The sequence below is a fragment of the Carex rostrata genome, chromosome 2, assembly GCF_964058835.1.
Source record: "Carex rostrata chromosome 2, lpCarRost1.2, whole genome shotgun sequence".
NCBI lineage: Eukaryota > Viridiplantae > Streptophyta > Magnoliopsida > Poales > Cyperaceae > Carex > Carex rostrata.
Window position 1 is genome coordinate 14,053,367 of NC_135919.1, and position 17,865 is coordinate 14,071,231.

Genomic DNA, 17,865 nt, shown 5'->3' on the forward strand with positions numbered 1-17,865 from the left:
CTTCCTCTAGCATATGGGTCGAAATGCTTCCGGTGAAAATTTGAAATTTTGAAATCCAAAAAGTCGATCTGAACCGTTCATCTTCTTCTCCATATTAATATCTGCTTGGAGACCAAATTTTACATTTTTCTGAAATTTTTTACTATTTATTAAGCCACTTTGAAAATGGCTGATCCAACGGTGGCTTACCAAACAGTAAAAATCAGAAGCTACCGTTGGATCAGCGATTTTCAAAATGGCTTAATAAATAGTAAAAAATTTCAGAAAAATGTAAAATGTGGTCTCCAAGCAGATATTAATATGGAGAAGAAGATGAACGGTTCAGATCGACTTTTTGGATTTTGAAATTTCAAATTTCCACCGGAAGCATTTCGGCCCATATGCTAGAGGAAGCGCGTTAGCCGTACTCATATATATATATATATATAGAGTAAAGCTAGCGTGTGACATGCTCACCAAGAAAGTTTGGTGAGCATAACTCCAAAAGTATATCGGATCGACGTCAAATGTCAAATCCAAACCGTTGAAATCCATGTACTTCATGAGTGATGCATATACATGCAAAATTTTGAAAGTTTCGAGTTTATTTGCTACACGGTCAAGTGGTCAAAGAAATGAACATTTTATTATAAGTTATTTTATATATTCAATTTTTATTATTTCTTTGACCACTTGACCGTGTAGCAAATAAACTCGAAACTTTCAAAATTTTGCATGTATATGCATCTCTCATGAAGTACATGGATTTCAACGGTTTGGATTTGACATTTGACGTCGATCCGATATACTTTTGGAGTTATGCTCACCAAACTTTCTTGGTGAGCATGTCACACGCTAGCTTTACTCTATATATATATATATATAGTTGGACTAAAATGAGTTTGTGCTCCATGACACTATATTTTTATTTTGAAAATCTAAACGACCGATCCAAACCTCTCAATATGATCTCCATATTGAAATGTGCTTGGAGACCAAATATTTTTTGGAATTTTTTTGCTATTTATTAAGCTACTCTGAAAATCGATGATTCGATAGTTTAGAAATTTTTACTGTTTTTTATTGTTCTCAGCAAAACAACAATTTTTAAAATTACTTAATAAATAGTAAAAAAATTCCAAAAAATGTAAAATTTAGTTTTCAAGCACATTTCAATATGGAGAACATGTTGGAAGGTTCAAATCGGTTGTTTGAATTTTCAAAATGAAAATATGACGTGGAGTACGAACACATTTTACTCCATGGCTCACCCAAGTCAACCTCTGTATCTATATATATATATATATATATATATATATATATATATATAGTATGGCTAACGCGCTTCCTCTAGCATATGGGCCGAAATACTTTCGATGGAAATTTGAAATTTCAAAATTTAAAAAGTTGATCTGAACCGTTCATCTCCTTCTCCATATTAATATCTGCTTGGAGACCAAATTTTACATTTTTCTGAAATTTTTTACTATTTATTAAGCCACTTTGAAAACCACTGATCCAACGGTGGCTTAACAAAATAGTAAAACCATTGGATCAGCGATTTTCAAAGTGGCTTAATAAATAGTAAAAAAATTCAGAAAAATGTAAAATTTGGTCTCCAAGCAGATATTAATATGGAGAAGAAGATGAACGGTTCAGATCGACTTTTTGGATTTTGAAATTTCAAATTTCCACCGGAAGCATTTCGACCCATATGCTAGAGGAAGCGCGTTAGCCGTACTATATATATATATATATATATATATATATATAGAGAGAGAGAGAGAGAGAGAGAGAGAGAGAGATAGGCTAATATCAAAACGTTTGCACCACGCCTCCCGTGCAACCAAGTCATTTTCCGATTTTTAAAGTCCAAATGATAAATCTAAACCGTTAGATGTGTTCTCCATATTAAAATGTGCTTGGAGACCAAATTTTATATTTTTTGGATTTTTTTTACTATTTATTAAGCCACTTTGAAAATCGCTGATCTAACGGTGGCTTCTGATTTTACTGTTCCAAACAGCCACCGTTGGATCAGCGATTTTCAAAGTGGCTTAATAAATAGTAAAAAAATTCCAAAAAATGTAAAATTTGGTCTCCAAGCACATTTTAATATGGAGAACACATCTAACGGTTTAGATTTATCATTTGGACTTTACAAATCGAAAAATGAATCGGTTGCACGGGAGGCGTGGTGCGAACGTTTTGATATTTGCCATTCTCTCTCTCTCTATATATATATATATGGGCTACGGTGAGTTGCGAAGTAAAACACATTTATACTCCACGAAATATCTTCATTTTCAAAGTTCAAAACGTTGATCCGAACCGCTCAACATGATCTCCATAATAAAATATGCTTGGAAACTAAATTTTACATTTTTTGGAATTTTTTTACTATTTATTAAGCCACTTTGAAAATCCGAAAATCCGAGTGAACAGTAAAAATTTCTGGACCACTGGATCAGCGATTTTCAAAGTGGCTTATTAAATAGTAAAAAAATTCCAAAAAATGTAAAATTTGGTCTCCAAGCACATTTCAATATGGAGATCATGTTGAACAATTCGGATCGACGTTTTGAACTTTAAAATCGCAAAATATAAGTATGAAGTAAAATACTCGCTTTACTTCGCAACTCACCATAGCCCATCTCTCTCTCTCTCTATATATATAGATTGGAGGCCTTTGATCTCTCAACTAATATGCATTAATATGCATCTAAGGAATCATTTTCTTTTTATATTCCCTTATTAATGAGTATCATTTTGATTTTGATAATTGATTTGTTTTCATGATACTTGTTGCTTTATTAGGAAGTTTAGAGGATGCTCCCTTTCAGAGTTGTCTTGGCGATTTATAAAGGCACGATTAATTTAGGTTACATTTTGGATTTGTAACATAATTATTTATGATTCATCCATCAAATTTGACATGAATAATTAATAATAATAATAATAATATATTAATTAGAGAAACTATAATGAAGGAAGACATGATAAACATACAAGTCATTAAGGTTGACTTGATCACAAAACGAAAAACAACAAAAATAACATAAACTATTATCTTAATACTTAATTATGAGGCTATGAGGATTTCATTAATTTGGTTTTTCGATGTTGTCCTTAGAGTTTCCTTTACCATTGTCATACTTGTTGTTCTTCTCTTTTTATTCACAAATGGAGCACATCCAAAGTTGGAATCTTAGATCATCATACAGATCAGTTTCAACATCTAGACAGAGAGGATGTATAGTGCTTGCACATGTGATATAGTAGAACATCTCCAGCATCTTGCTCCTGTCTTGGCACTCGGTGCATCTTCCTCAATTTTCAATATTGACACGTATCAGACGATATTCTCGTGCCCTCTCAATTACCGTAGTAGCTCTACCTTGCTTTGATTGGTCAAGCTTTCTGAGGGATTGGGGTTTTTGAGCCATTGTTAAGGTTTAAAAGAGAAGTATTCTTTTATTGAATGATGTAAGTTTGATGAAGAATGGCTCATCTTATATACGATTCATTTATAATCTTTGTATAATATTTTGAATTAATTATTTTAGATTGGATACCTCATTGAATATATTTGATTTAGCTTACTTGGTATTCTTCAATTATGAGAGAAATATCAATAAGGAGGAATATGAAGAAGGAAGATGGTTGTATGGAAACAAATCTTTTTTTTTAATTTGGAAATACATGAAATTATTTTTTTTATCAAAAGGAGGCTGTTGTCCAGGAGGATACAATTGTAACGGTCAATGTTAATTTGATTTGGATTTCTGCAGAAATTTATTCGGAGGTTGTAATAAGATGAACTATATATTGTAACGGTCACAGGACCATTATAACGGTTGATACATTTTCTGTGCTTATTGATCTTATTATTAGTATTATTAAAATAATTTTACATATGATTATATACACACTAGTAGATAGATCTAGTATATATCGTTGAAGTCCATCTCCCCTTAATTATGTTGAAATTTGAGTATTAGGGAGATGATTTGAGTATTGATTAGTCTTTTAGAGACTTAGGTACCCAAACTGCTAGGGTAGTAATCTAGAAGTCAATCATATTTGTTCATGAATTTGATGATTAATATATCATTTGTTCCTCGAGTGTTATCACATTTATGAATCATTCGAGTCCATATACTAACCTTCATAATATAGATGATAAACACTTAAAAATTATCACTAACTAAGGTAATTAGCAGGAACACTAATTAGCCGCGAGAAGGTTAGTATATGGATTAAATGATGGTCAAGTTTCACAGACTATAGACAAGGAGTTGTCATTTAATCACACAGACTATAGACAAGGAGTTGTCATTTAATCACATAGATATATCTTATGAACATGGTATTTGACTGACCCTAAATGAAACGTTATATGGAATTGTGTTTGTGTCATTAACGGTTTCATTTGTATTACGTTCTAAAGTATGAGGTGTGGTCTTTCCTACATGAGAAATGTGTATTCGTAAGTATTATTATACGAGTAATACTAACACTGGGCCCACTTGATAGAGTAGGATTATTCCTATACGGTATGATTAATACAGATTATTCGTACACTGGGCCCACTTGGGAGTTTGTTAAACGCTTTGATTTAGATGAGTACATATTATTGTAATATATTTTACTAAGCTTTACCCTATCTATGTCTCTAGATTGATCACCTACTTGAAAATATTTGTATGGATCTAATTTCATAAAGTTATTAAATTTTTTTGTTGATCTCAATGCAGTATTTTCAATCTCTAGATGGTGTATAGTTGTTTTTAGAGTTTTAATTCCTCGTAGATGTGACGAGCATCAACAATTTGGATTAATTTTCTCAAGTTTTACAATTTGAGTCTCTAGATTTTGGACTTTAGATTGTAACATGTTGTTTATCACTACATTTGTCTTGAGATTTATATGTTGTTCATTTAGCTTGTGTATGGAGCTTTCAAGAATCTCAATTTCACTCATATGCATGGGTTTGGTGCGTAATTCTAGTACTATAGACTCTAGTCGTTCCACCTTAGTTTCTAGACCTAAAATATTTGAATACATGAAGTTAATCTTGTCATTTTCTCTAAGTAGATCGTCATGCAATTCTTCTAACAATAATGTCATCTTAGGTGTTGATTCCGTGGGTGACTTTTCTATCATTAACTCACTAATTGAATCACATCCATTTCCTACATTATTGTTACATTATATCGTATTTAAATCAAGTTTTTGAGGTACCTTAAATGTAGGGCTAAATGATACTTTGCTATCATGCACAGCTACCAAGGCTAAGTCGATAATATCTTCATTCTCAGACTCAGAGTTGGCTTCTTCACCGCCACTGTATTGTGCTTCAGAATTACTCTCGGCTTGCATGGCCTTCTCTTCCTGGTTTCCCTGAGTATCATCTCTTTTTTTGTCAAAAGGGGCAGCCTTGATGCTCACCGCCTTCCTTGTTGGGAAAGATTGTGCAACATGATTCAATGGTATGACCTTCCTTGTTGCAGACAATTGAGACTGTCCTCTTATTTTTCTCCATGCACCGTCCATTGTACTTCTTTTCAAATTCAAGCACTCCTTGCACCGTCCATTGTACTTCTTTTCAAATTCAAGCATCCTTGGAGAAACTTGCTTAGGAACTTGGCTTTAGTTGAGATTTCATGGTCTCTTTTGTTTTGTTTATTGTCATATGTGGAGATTGAGGATAGGGGATTATAAGGTCTTTTGTTTCGTTTAGTTTGTTTGGGCATGAAGAGCTAGAGTTCTGGATATTGATCCAAGTTCCTCGGTTTGGCGAAGTTTATCTTCACAACTTCGGAGATGAATAGTTCATCAGGTGTAAAGGTTTGTACTCCTGATAGCACTTCTAGAGCACTCACCATTGACTCTCACTTTGGTTTCCTAAGCATAACTCGTAGAAGCTTTCCTACAATCTTATTGTTAATTGTTCAAGTTCGATAAATTCATTTTGCATTTGTAATAATCTATTATAGGTGTCTTCTACAGACTCGCCATTTTCTACACAAAATGTTTCAAATTTTGTTTCTAGACCTGCTAGTTTGGTTCATTTAATTTGGTCATTACTCTTATATTTGTGTAGAAGAGATTCCCACATCTCTTTTACGTTTATAGCATTTGAGAACACAATTCATATCGATTCATGTACGGCACCCATGATAGCATTCATAGCAAGGTCATCTACATTTTTGGCAAGTTTTGATTATGTGGTAATTATGTTGGTGGTTGAGTTATAGACCGGTGTGAAACCATTTTCTACAGCTTCTCATACTTCAATCAATTTCAGATAGTTGGTCATAACCCTTTTTTCAATTACTAAAGTTTTTAGTAGATGGAATGAACATTGGAGGTTCTCTAACATGTTTTGGTGTACAAAGTGTCATTTTTAGGATCTCATATAATAATCAAATTAAGTGTATCTTAATTTGATTTTTCTACTTTGATACCACTTGTTGGTCCCAAAGACACTTAGAGGGGTGATGAATATGGCATTTTTAAACGTTTAATCTAAGTTATATGTCCCTAGTGTGTCTTAGAGTTATTCTTGGCAGAAACTAGAATAACTTGGTTATAAATAAATTGATAAACAATAAATAAATTATAGAGTTTAGAGACACTTGACACAAGAGTTATTTAAGGAGTTCGGCACTAACGCATACGTCTTCGAGGCCCGCGACCTTCAAGATGACGCTCCTTTCTTTATCCAATAAGAAAGGAATACAAGGTGAAACCTGTGAGCCCTTACAATCTTCTGAGAAGTCACACGGCCCGAGCACAGAATTGGCTCACGAGCACTAAAGGCTCAAAGATAACAATCCGAGCAACAGAGGCTCAAGGATAACAAGGTGAGCAACAAAGGCTCAAGGTATAGGTGATTTGATCTTGCAGAATCACTCTAAAAGTTGTTGTATTGATTGAATAAGCTTAAGATTGATTGTGAATATTGAAGTTTAAGTGCACAAAAAATAACGACTTTCTCTAGATTTGGAAATTTGAAATATTAGAGTTGGAGGTGGCTAGAGTTGTTTTTCAAATCTTGGTATTGCTTCTATTTATAGAGAGCTAATAAAAATGAATTTGGTGCTGACTGTTGCAACGCTATATGGACCATTACAATGATAGGTCAATTTGAACAGGTTTGGACTAATAGAACCATAACGGTGGAATTGTGTACATAGCGGTGGATTTTGTTGACAACAGTAGATTGACCGTCGCAATGGTTCCCTCAACGCTAATCCTCTGGAATATCGACAGTCAAGTGATGGTTCTGATCAATTTAAACCGTCACAGACTTGGTTGAGGATTTATTTATTCTGTTGCAACGGTTCCTGGACCGCTACAACGGTAGGCCTCACTTAGGTCATTCTCAAGCTTATTTTACCAACTTTATAGATTAATTATCCTAATCTTGAGATGATGCTTCTACTGTCCAATGTCTTGTGCTTCATGACTACATCCTTGATGTTGTATTGCAATTTATTAATTCATCATTGATGTGTAATTATTGAATCTTTTATTGTCATGAACCTGAATAGTATCTCAAGAAGGAAAACTATAAAATGCAATTTATATATGTTTTGCAAATCTAGTCAAACAAACAAGTAGATTATAGCACAAGCCAACAATTTCAATATGTACATCATGTTGAGTGGTTCATATCGACTTTTTTAACTTTCAAAATTAAAAAATATAAACGTGAATTCAAACAAAGCTCTTACTTCACAACTCACCATACCAATTTAACAAGTTTTTAATACCAAAATAGAATTATAAATGTTAAATCGATATTACTACCTAACAATACTTACAATAAATTAAGTCTCACATTTCTTTGAAACTTAGTGAACTAATCAAATTTAAGTATTTTAGTACTTTCCACAATAAATTAACTAATAATAAATTGGCACAAAATGAAAAATAAAATAGGGAAAAGTTTTAAAAATGAAAACTTAAGAAACTTTTGAAAATTTATACCATATTAGCATAAAGTTATGTTATTCTTTGCTAAAATACTCACTAATTATTTGCGGCCATTTTTATTAATACCCTAAAAAAAGATTTTTTTTAAAACTGCCCCCGCATTCTGTTTTTTTTTTAATTTGCCCTGACCGTCAGGCCCACGAGCGGCCCAGATCCTCTAGTAGACCGCCCGGGCCAGGGGCGGTCCTCTAGGGACCAGACCGCCTGGAGACCGGGCGATCCTCTATTTTTTTTAGAGAGATTTTAATATTTTGATTTAAATAATTTTGTGAATAAAAAGTTTTCTTGTATTGCAAAAAATAAGAAATTTGATATATTTATGCAGTGATGCCGTAACTCTTTATAACTTTGATTTGGTTTGTCAGTTGGATATCACAAGTTTAAAGATTACACTAATTAAGGATTTGGCCTTGATTCAAAAAATTTTAAGCTCTGACAGCTTGTTGATCTTCTTCCCTTTATTTCTAGTACTAAAACAGTAGTTTAGAGCTACTAAAATATGAACAAACCTCAAATTAGATCTATGTCTATGCACAAAGCACCATAGACTGACCTCTGGTATGGTACCAAGTCCAAACTCAGCAGCCAAGCACTAAGCAAAGGCCACTAGTATAGTGTAATGCACTAAAAACATCAAATTTGATCTCTTCTGGTAAATCAGCAAGTCTGGACTAATACAGGGACCAAACTAAAAAAGTGATTATACTAGCATGTGGAACATTCAAAAATACATAGAATTAACACAAATTTCAATTTATTTGAATTTTTCTACAATTAGTTATGAATTTTCAAATTTCAACTTTTGAAAAAACTTTAAACAACCATAACTTTGGCTATGAAAGTCGGATTTGCGCATATGACCACTTTTCGGAAAGGGGGGACGAGACGGATCCGAATATTATTTTGGGGAAAACCCTTGGGCAACCAAAGCATCAGAATTTCAAAAAAATATCGTTTAGTGCCTCAAAAATTCAGTTTAAGTTTTCGTTCAACGGTAGGCATACAACAATCGGTATTTTGTTTAGTCAAAAGTCTAAGAGATTATTCAAGAATTATCCATATAATTATTTTAAAATGCATTTACTATTTATTGTGTTCGTTTGCCTATCTCCGAGTAAATGGTATATGTTGACAATAATCAAATAATTCAATTATTCTCTCTCGCTCTCCAATTATTCTCTAAAAAAAATAAAGAAGTTGACATCATTGATGCAATCTAACCATATTTCCTTATGTATATTTGAATAAAATAAATTATTAAGAATCAAGGCCAAGTCTTTAATCAGTGTTATCTTTAGACTTGTGATATCCAACTGACAAATCAAATCAAAGTTATAAAGAGTTATATAACATCTCACTCATAAATATATCAAATGTCTTATTTTTTGACATACAAGAAAACTTTTTATTTACAAAATTATTTAAATCAAAATATTAAGATCTCTTATAAAAAAAAAAAGAGGACTGCCCGGCCCCGAGGCGGTCTGGTCCCTAGCGAAGCGCCCCTGGCTCGGGCGGTCTGCTAGAGGATCTGGGCCACCCGTGGGCCTGGCGGTCGGGGCAGTTTTAAAAGAAAATACAATGCGGGGGCAGTTTAAAAAAAATATTTTTTTTAGGGTATTAATAAAAATGGCCGAATTATCTGCTATGAAATTAAATATATAGATAGGCTGCTATTGGAAAAAATTGCTAAATTATGCAATTCTTTTTAATAACATACGTCTGCAAAATATCCTATTAAAGCATCATAAACTGACAGCTCTTTAAACCACTTTGTGCTTAGTGACGTCTATAAAGTTTTCGTATATGAAAGCACAAGTTATTAATACAGCTGTCATTTTATTGTTTTATTGTAGTTGCAGTTATTATTACTTCCGTTGTTGTTCAGAAAAAGTTTGAAAATTTTATCTCAAATCTTTTTTAATAAAGATTGAAAATTAAGTGACACAACTATTTAATATTCATGAATGATTTTCTATTAATATTTCAAATTTGCAACCACTTATACGAACCAGTCAACCAGATCAAAAATTAGTTCTCAGATGAATTTATTAACTATCATTTTTTTATTCAACATTTTTTGCTAGAACTTGCTGAAGTCATTCTAAACTCAACCCTAAACCCTATAATCTAATAAAAGAAAATAATTATGCGATTGATAAGCTAATCATAAAAAAACTAATATTATTCAAATTTCAGTTGCAAATATTATACTAATTAGAGTTACTAGCGCACTTCTTTTCTGTTTGTTACAAAAGCGTAAATTACAAGAAATGGCTTATAAGTTATAAAGTATCACTTGTTTAATATTTTGGTCCTTAAGTATTCAAAATTATCATTTTTGTACTTAAAGTATCACTCATTTATCATTTTGGTACTTAAAAGTTTATAATACCATTCGGTCCTTCAAATATCACTCATTTTCCAATTTAGTCCTTAATATATTACTCATTTTCCATTTTGGACCTTAAAATAACTAGAGGACGATCTACGTTGATTCATGTAGTAAATCGTAATGATACTTATGAATTATGATCAGATGTATGTAAATATTATATTTTTTATTTATGATGACAATAAAATTAATGTGGTATCAATTTGATTGATATATGATGTCCAGATTAATTAAATTTGTTTCAATGCATTTGTGTGTTGTTTGGCACCTACATGTGCACTAGTTTTAATGATGAAAAATGACGCTACAATTGATGGAAGTATTATTTTTCGAAGTGGAAATGAAACTTTGGAAATTTAAAGGAACATAAATAGTAAACGAGTAATATTGTAAAATAATATAATTTTAGATAACTATGAAATTAAGTCTTCCTACTTTAAATATTCACAAAAGATCTTTCAGTCGTAATTTTGAATTTGCTATCTTCCAAAGAGTGTCATCGTAATTACTATATTAAGTTATTGACAATTGATTCTGATAAACAAATAATACCTTAAAAAAACATTTCTGTATTTTTTTTTCAAATATACATATATAAACAAAAGAGTAGAATAGAACTAGGGTGTTCTTAAGTTCATCAAGCCCCTTGGTGAACTCAAGTCTAAAATCTGTCAAATTGGCTTCAAATTACAAATTTGAACCGTTGGAGATCCGCCTATCTTATGAGTGATGCGTCTACATGTGAAAATTTTAAACATTCGAATTAATTTAGTATAAAGTCAAGTGGATAAAATTAGAATCTTAATAAATTAATTTTGATGCATTCATTTTTTTTAACTTTTTTGACTGCTTAACTTTATACTAAATTAATTAAAATGTTTAAATTTTTCACATATAGACACATCACTCATAAGATAGAAGAATTTCAACGGTTCATATTCGTCATTTAAAGCCAATTTAACATGTTTTAAGACTTGAGTTCACCGAAAAACTCAAGAACACTCTAGTTCTACTCCAAAAGAGTATACCATTTTTTGAAAAAGGAAACAAAAGCATGTGAAAAGAGTAGACCTTTATTCTGATGCGGCAAGGAAAGAAAAGGTTCAAAACATTTTTCTCTCATTTTTGTATTTTTCACCCACGTAGAAGTCGGTTACATCGCATGCGTCCAAATAAGTAATACTGCATTGAAGAGATGTCATATCATGGATGATAGAGCATTCCCAATTTAGAAGATTTGACTCGATCCCCTAAGCAAGCGAGAATCCATCTGAAGATGTGACAACTGACAAGAGCAAGGCCGCCTCTAATATTTCAAGTCCGTGCAGTAGCATCAGGTGTCCGTGCGTGTTCTTTGTGGATTGGATCAAAACCGCATGCAATAAAAAGACTGCCCGCCCATTCCACGTAAGCAATGACTCTGAATTAATGGTACAAATTTGAATGCTGAAATAACCCAAATAGGAACTGGATGTCTAGTTTAGGATGATTTATGCGGTTTATTGTAGATAACACGGCAGCAAAAGTTTCATCCAAATAATTTGACGATCATAAGGTGTCAAATTTCAATCAGTTATAAAACCAGCACTATTGTTTACTTTGTTAAGATTTCAAATCATTTGTAAATTTATATTTCATATTAGAAAATTCCAATTGGACCATATCCATTTGTATTAAAAAGGTTTTATCGTCAAGGCCAATATTTTGTGTGTTTTTTTTTTTTTTGGTGGTGGTGGAGGGGGGTGGAGGGTGATTTATATATACCCCTCAATATATTGAAATTACGTTTATCCTCTTTTAAATTTCATAAAACCATATACCCTTCTAAATTTTAAAAAATACAATTTTACCAAAGTTTATTTACTTTTTTGGTTAAAACTCATTTTCAACTTATAAAGTACTCATTTTACTTTCTATTTAAAATAATATGTAACATGTCTAAGAAAAATATTTAGTCTTCTAATTAGTTTGTTTTAAGAGCAAATAGTTCATTTTTTTTACTTATGACACACACACACGTATTTGTCTAATTGTTATGTGTTGCAAGTAGAAAACAAATAATTTATCTTCAAAAGCCGATCAGTTAGAAAGCGAAACAATTTTCTTACGCACACTACATATTATTATTAATAATAATAAAGAATAAAATGAGTATTTTATAAATTTAAATTTTATTTTAATATAATAGTCAACAAATTGAGTGAATTTGTGAATTTTTGGAATTTTGGAATTTAGCAGAGTTAATATGATATTATAAATTTTAGAGAAAAAAAATTAATAATTTTAAAAAATTACGAATATGCATGAAATTTCAGTTAACTAGAAAGCTTTAGCTAAAGAAAAAATTATCTATGTTTTTATATTTTAAATTTGTGTTAGGAAAGTCAAAAGTGCACCTTCCAGAATTTCCAAAGTGTGGAAACTATTGGAATCCATGACCCCCGTAGCTGAGGTGCAATTAATAAAAATGGACGGTCTAAATTAATTCTATTCAGGTCAAACTCAATTAGGTAGCCGTTGAGGTTGTAGGGGTCTATTTTAATAGGAGCAAATCCACACCTAGCCAAAGGGGGGGCAGCTGCAGCTGCCCCCTCTAAAATTTGAAATTTAGTGAAAAAATACGGGTATGGTACCACTTTGTCTCTCTCTGAAACTAGAAAACTCGCCAGACCAGTCCAAAAATACTGTTAATGAGAAACTTTGTTGTTTTTATAAAAAAAATTATAGAAGTTTACGGGTGCAGACTAACTTTGTTGTTTTTTAATATGTAAAATGATATTATTTTGTTATTTTTTATTGTAAGATTATACTATTTTTATTGTTTCTTATTGTGTTAATTGTTTTTTATCTAGTATCTGATTAGTTAATAGGTTTGAACCCGATAAACTATTTTAATCCGATTCTTGCCCCCCTGACAGAAATCATTCGTTCGCCCTTGTTTTGAGATTCGTGCCAAGTGAAATGAACGGTCCAGATTTCTTTTAACGTATTGAGACGTCTTGAGTGTTATCTGATTTAAATTTGATAATATTCATTGTGTCACTAGAGGAGTCCACCTCTTAAATGTTTTTTTTTTTTTTTTTTACTGTATTCATGTCAAATTTCTTTTAACGTATGTTATGTTTTAATACGATTAGATAACTAACTTCCACACAAAATTAGTTTCTTTTAACATATAGTTTTCGTGATTGTCTGAATGTGTATTTTTTATTTTTTTAAAATATGTTAAATCATTTAACACATCTATCTGTATATCTAATCCTTGATCCTATAATTCGATCATCTATAATTCATCTACAATATCTGTATGCTCGAGTGCAAAATGGGCATTTTGGTATTTTTCTAATTCCTTTGATTAAATAGATTATAATTTATAGAAATTCGATTAAACATAGTATTATTAATGTTTTTTAAATGCCTGATAAATAATTTTTGGGGTTTGGTAACCAAATTAGCGTGAGAATAATGGAAAATAAAACGAGCAAGGAGAAGCGAACTGGGCCAAGCCGAGAGAAAAGAAAATAAGTGGGCTGGGCCCTGGGAAATAAACTGGGCCGAAGGGAAAGAAAAAAAAAAAGAAAAAAGGAAGGATGTCTTGGGCCGGGAAAAAAAGGGAAATATTTGTTATCAAAGACAGAAAGATATCCGGGTACGTTTGGATGCACTAGAGAATAGCTAGAATAGCTACTGTTGAGAATAGTAGGTTAAAAATAGTTAGAATAGCTACTATTTAAGAATAGCGCTACCTCAAAGCTACTCGGAATGTTGTTTGGATTGAACATTTAGAAGAGCGAGAACAGCGATTGAACATTTGAGAGAGTAGTTTGTTATTCCATATTTTTGTAGGAATACCGAGAACAGCGAGAACAGCGCTATTCTCGCTGTTCCTGAATATGTTTGGATGGATCGGAATAGCACTGTTCTCGCTGTTCCCGCTATTCTCGCTATTCTCGCTACATAGGTGAATAGTGAATTCTGGAATTAGTAGGCTTCTTGTTATAGATTGCAAATTTAATATATTGTTTTAATTTTTGTTTGCATTTTAATATTTTGTTGTATAAATTTTGTAAGATTTTATTTTACTAATAAGAATAATAAGTTGATAATAGTTCGCTGATTATGAAAAACCACAGAAAAACGACATAATTAGTTCAAAAGCAGATGAGCAATCATAAGAAAATATATAAAAATAAAAATTATGGGGAAGAAGGGAACGATTGGGAAAACTAACAACCTCCGGCGGTATATATCTCTACTGTAGATTTCGTGGCTTGGTAAAGAAATAAGAATTATATCTCCATTAATTTAAGAGTTACAAACTCCATGGCCGACAAATTATTCATCTTAGAGAATTCTTTTTATTTCATTTGAAAATACAGTTCTTGCATGATTTTGAACCCACAATAAGTTTAGAACTTGTTGGCACATTAAGCGTTCTTAATTATTAGCCCCGTATAATATATTTTCAAAAAAAAAAAAAAATTTGAGGAAATTTTTTAAAAAAAAAGTTATATGTATATTTTTTTTAAAATCCATCTCGTTAACGGTTTGCTTGTACTGTGAGCTACGTATAAATCACAAGCAGGGAAAAAGTTTTTATTTCTTCTTGTAACGAGATTCATCCTCTCATGATAGGCACGAAGAAGGATAGTAAAAGTGACGGAAAAGTGTCAAAGCCGAGCCATACAAGTTCTTTCGCTGGCTCTAACACATTTTGTACGGCAAATTAGTACTTGTATATATCATTTTTAATTGAGGTTTTATTTTGGCCAGACTTTACTAAGATTGAGAAGTTTTATCTCTGTTTTATTTTCATTTTTGTTGTAGTTCTCGATTAACTGTATAAACAAAAATAAACTGGATTTGATACTAATGTAATCGTCCGACCAACTCTCTCTCTCTCTTGTATCCGATTTTCTCTTATTCCCGAGAGTCCTGACTGATTTTTCTTTCAGAATATTTGTGTCCATTTATTATTTTATTCTTGCATGTAGTAAATCGACTTAACATAAAATATTATTTTCTTCAATTTTGCTTACTATAAATATCCCAGAAATTTGATGCATATCAAAGCAGGAAATTGGTGATGGCAAATTGGCAAGTGTGCGTGGGTCCCGCTGGGATTCCTCGGCATGACTCATGAGCACTGAGCAGCCCATGATGCATGCATGGTTAGTTTGCTGGGTGATTGTCAGGCAAGATGTTATGTGGGAGTTGAAATTCTTAAGTGTAATAATAAAAAGAAACTAAGAGGATGTCAGATTGTCAGTCCAGTAGTCAGATACTTTTGTTGTGCTTTGGCAACATTATATTTAAATTCAAATGTGCTTTATTACATGACCAAAAAGGAAATGCGTAATGAAATGCCCGTACACTTATGTTTAGATTTTCTGAAGTTACAGAGCTAAAACTCGTTGCATGTACAGCTAAATTTAAATAATTTGCTTATTTTAGGCTTCATACCAGGGAACTAAATACCACTCAGCAAGAATTTAACTTGTATAATATAAAAATTTAGTATATCATTTCCTGGCAGAAGCATTGCTGCACTTCTACTGCCAAGTCCTCCACACTTAGTTGGCACTCTAGTCCAATCTGCCACAAGGAAAAAGGAAAAACACCTTTATTGAATAAATTACATTGATCAATTTCCATACAATAGACTTTTTGGTTCATAAACTTAAGATCCATAAGATTAGCCATAGATGATGGTTAATTATGGTATGTTTTTAAGTCTTTTTGGGTACGCAGCATCTTTGTAAAACATAAATAAAAGAGCTTTTAAAATAGTGAATTATTTGAAAAGGTAATCCATATATCAGAAACAAGCCTACATAAATATTCCTTCATTTTAAAATTAGCTAAACACTTGGAATTTCCCAAGTCTTTACCTAAGTGATAGATAGAAATTGACATAGAAATGTGTTTATCAATGAGGTTCTTCAAATTATGTTTTTAATTATAAGACTGCCATTCAAACTTAAAAGTGCTTTGCTTTCTTAATGTTAACATAATGATGAAAATCACACTCGTGCAAACAATACAAGTCAATATTTAAGTAGTTAACGTTGATTTAGAGCAAACAAAAACCCTGAATATATTAAAATTTAGTCTATCTCGGGATGAACCTTTTTTATTTTTAATTTACTAATACATGTATAATATGTATTATTACCTTTATGACAAAGGAGTAGAGCACTGTATCTTCCATGGTACTAATATTGAGATGAAGTATCTCAAAGTCTAACCGTTCAAGTGCACTCACAATCTTCACAACCTGACCTGGAATGCGTTTGGAGAGGGTCCGTAAAACTACATTCGAACCTGAGATTTTTGCCTCGACATCAGCAACTGGTGAGTTGCAACATGCACCAAGTTCTTTTACCATCTGAGGAGAGTCAGAATCAGGAGGGCTAATGCTATTTGGTGGTGATGGATTCAGTTGAAATAGAGAGCGTGGGCTTGGTGTAGAGCTCGGGCTTATGCTCTTTCGCTTCTTCTTGGACTCGAGGGATTGTAGCACTAATTGCATTTCTTTTATGAACTCTATAGCTCCTCCAATTATAGATGCTTGGTCACCCTTTTTAAATATGACAGCATTATAATTTAAGTTGCATGTTGGTCAATCAAAATGTAAAACAGATACTAATTCCAGTACTCAATAGTTAAGAAACAAATTAAAATGCATAATGTCTGAAGTGCTTAAATTAATTTTCAAGCTAATTACATCATGATTTCGGTCTTCCTAGCTAGTAGATTGACTGAAGTGCTTAGTTAAATACATATTATTGTTGAAAATTCAGTAACGATGCCGCAAATTCTCAAGCTAGTTACATCATGATTTCGGTTAAATTTTGTGTACTAGACCTTTAATTAAGGACGACTCTAAAAATGATAATCACTAAGATATAGCAAGATAGCATATTTCCAAGAATTAAAGCACTGTAAATCATTTCATTATCACTCATATTAAAAATTGGCTACATATTAACAAAAGTATTGAACTTACCCTTTTGATATAGAAGGAAGGTGTCAGCGATCGAAGCACCTTCAGATGCTCATTCATCTGTCTACGCCTATTTCTCTCCACTGTAATGTGAGACATCCTTCTCAATTGATTACTTCTCCTCAAATCAGAGCAAAAAACGATCAACCCCTGCCTACACGATGACCAAATTCTTGCTGCACTTGTATATATCTTTCTCTCTCTCTATTTCTGATAAACCTTTCCCTGTCCTTATATAATGCATGCATGGGGCATGCAAGAACCTACGTGGGAATAGATCCGGGATTTAATGGCGCTTCCCATGGTTGGTGCAGAGCATTAAATGGCGTGGCTGCGGCCCCGTGAGCAGAGGCATCCCTTTCTTAGTCTTTGCGTGGGGGTTGCACATGAGACGGCGTTTGCTCAGTAAATATAAACTACGAGTTATGGTTCACAAAAATCGGGCTGGGCTATTGATGCCAGAAATTGAAGCGTCTAGTGT

At 32.3% G+C, this 17,865-nt stretch overlaps 1 protein-coding gene across 1 annotated transcript; it reads right to left on the reverse strand.

Annotated features, from left to right (window-relative positions):
- Positions 1–15,892: 15,892 nt before the first annotated feature.
- MUTE (basic helix-loop-helix (bHLH) DNA-binding superfamily protein) lies at positions 15,893–17,518 on the reverse strand. Its single transcript, XM_078292340.1, has 3 exons — positions 17,388–17,518; positions 16,554–16,958; positions 15,893–15,973 (listed from the first exon to the last, which is right to left on the reverse strand). Exons 1-3 carry the CDS (start codon positions 17,481–17,483, stop codon positions 15,893–15,895), a joined length of 582 nt encoding a protein of 193 aa, XP_078148466.1. The 5' UTR covers positions 17,484–17,518.
- Between the last annotated feature and the right edge of the window lie 347 nt (positions 17,519–17,865).

Bases quoted from the DNA above. Each gene is read 5' to 3' on its own strand.
- MUTE (XM_078292340.1), bottom strand. From the start codon at position 17,483: ATGTCTCACATTACAGTGGAGAGAAATAGGCGTAGACAGATGAATGAG. The intron at 16,959-17,387 runs GTAAGTTCAATA...ATATTTAAAAAG, and splicing joins CTTCCTTCTATATCAAAAGG to GGTGACCAAGCATCTATAAT. The intron at 15,974-16,553 runs GTAATAATACAT...TCCTTGTGGCAG, and splicing joins TCTACTCCTTTGTCATAAAG to ATTGGACTAGAGTGCCAACT.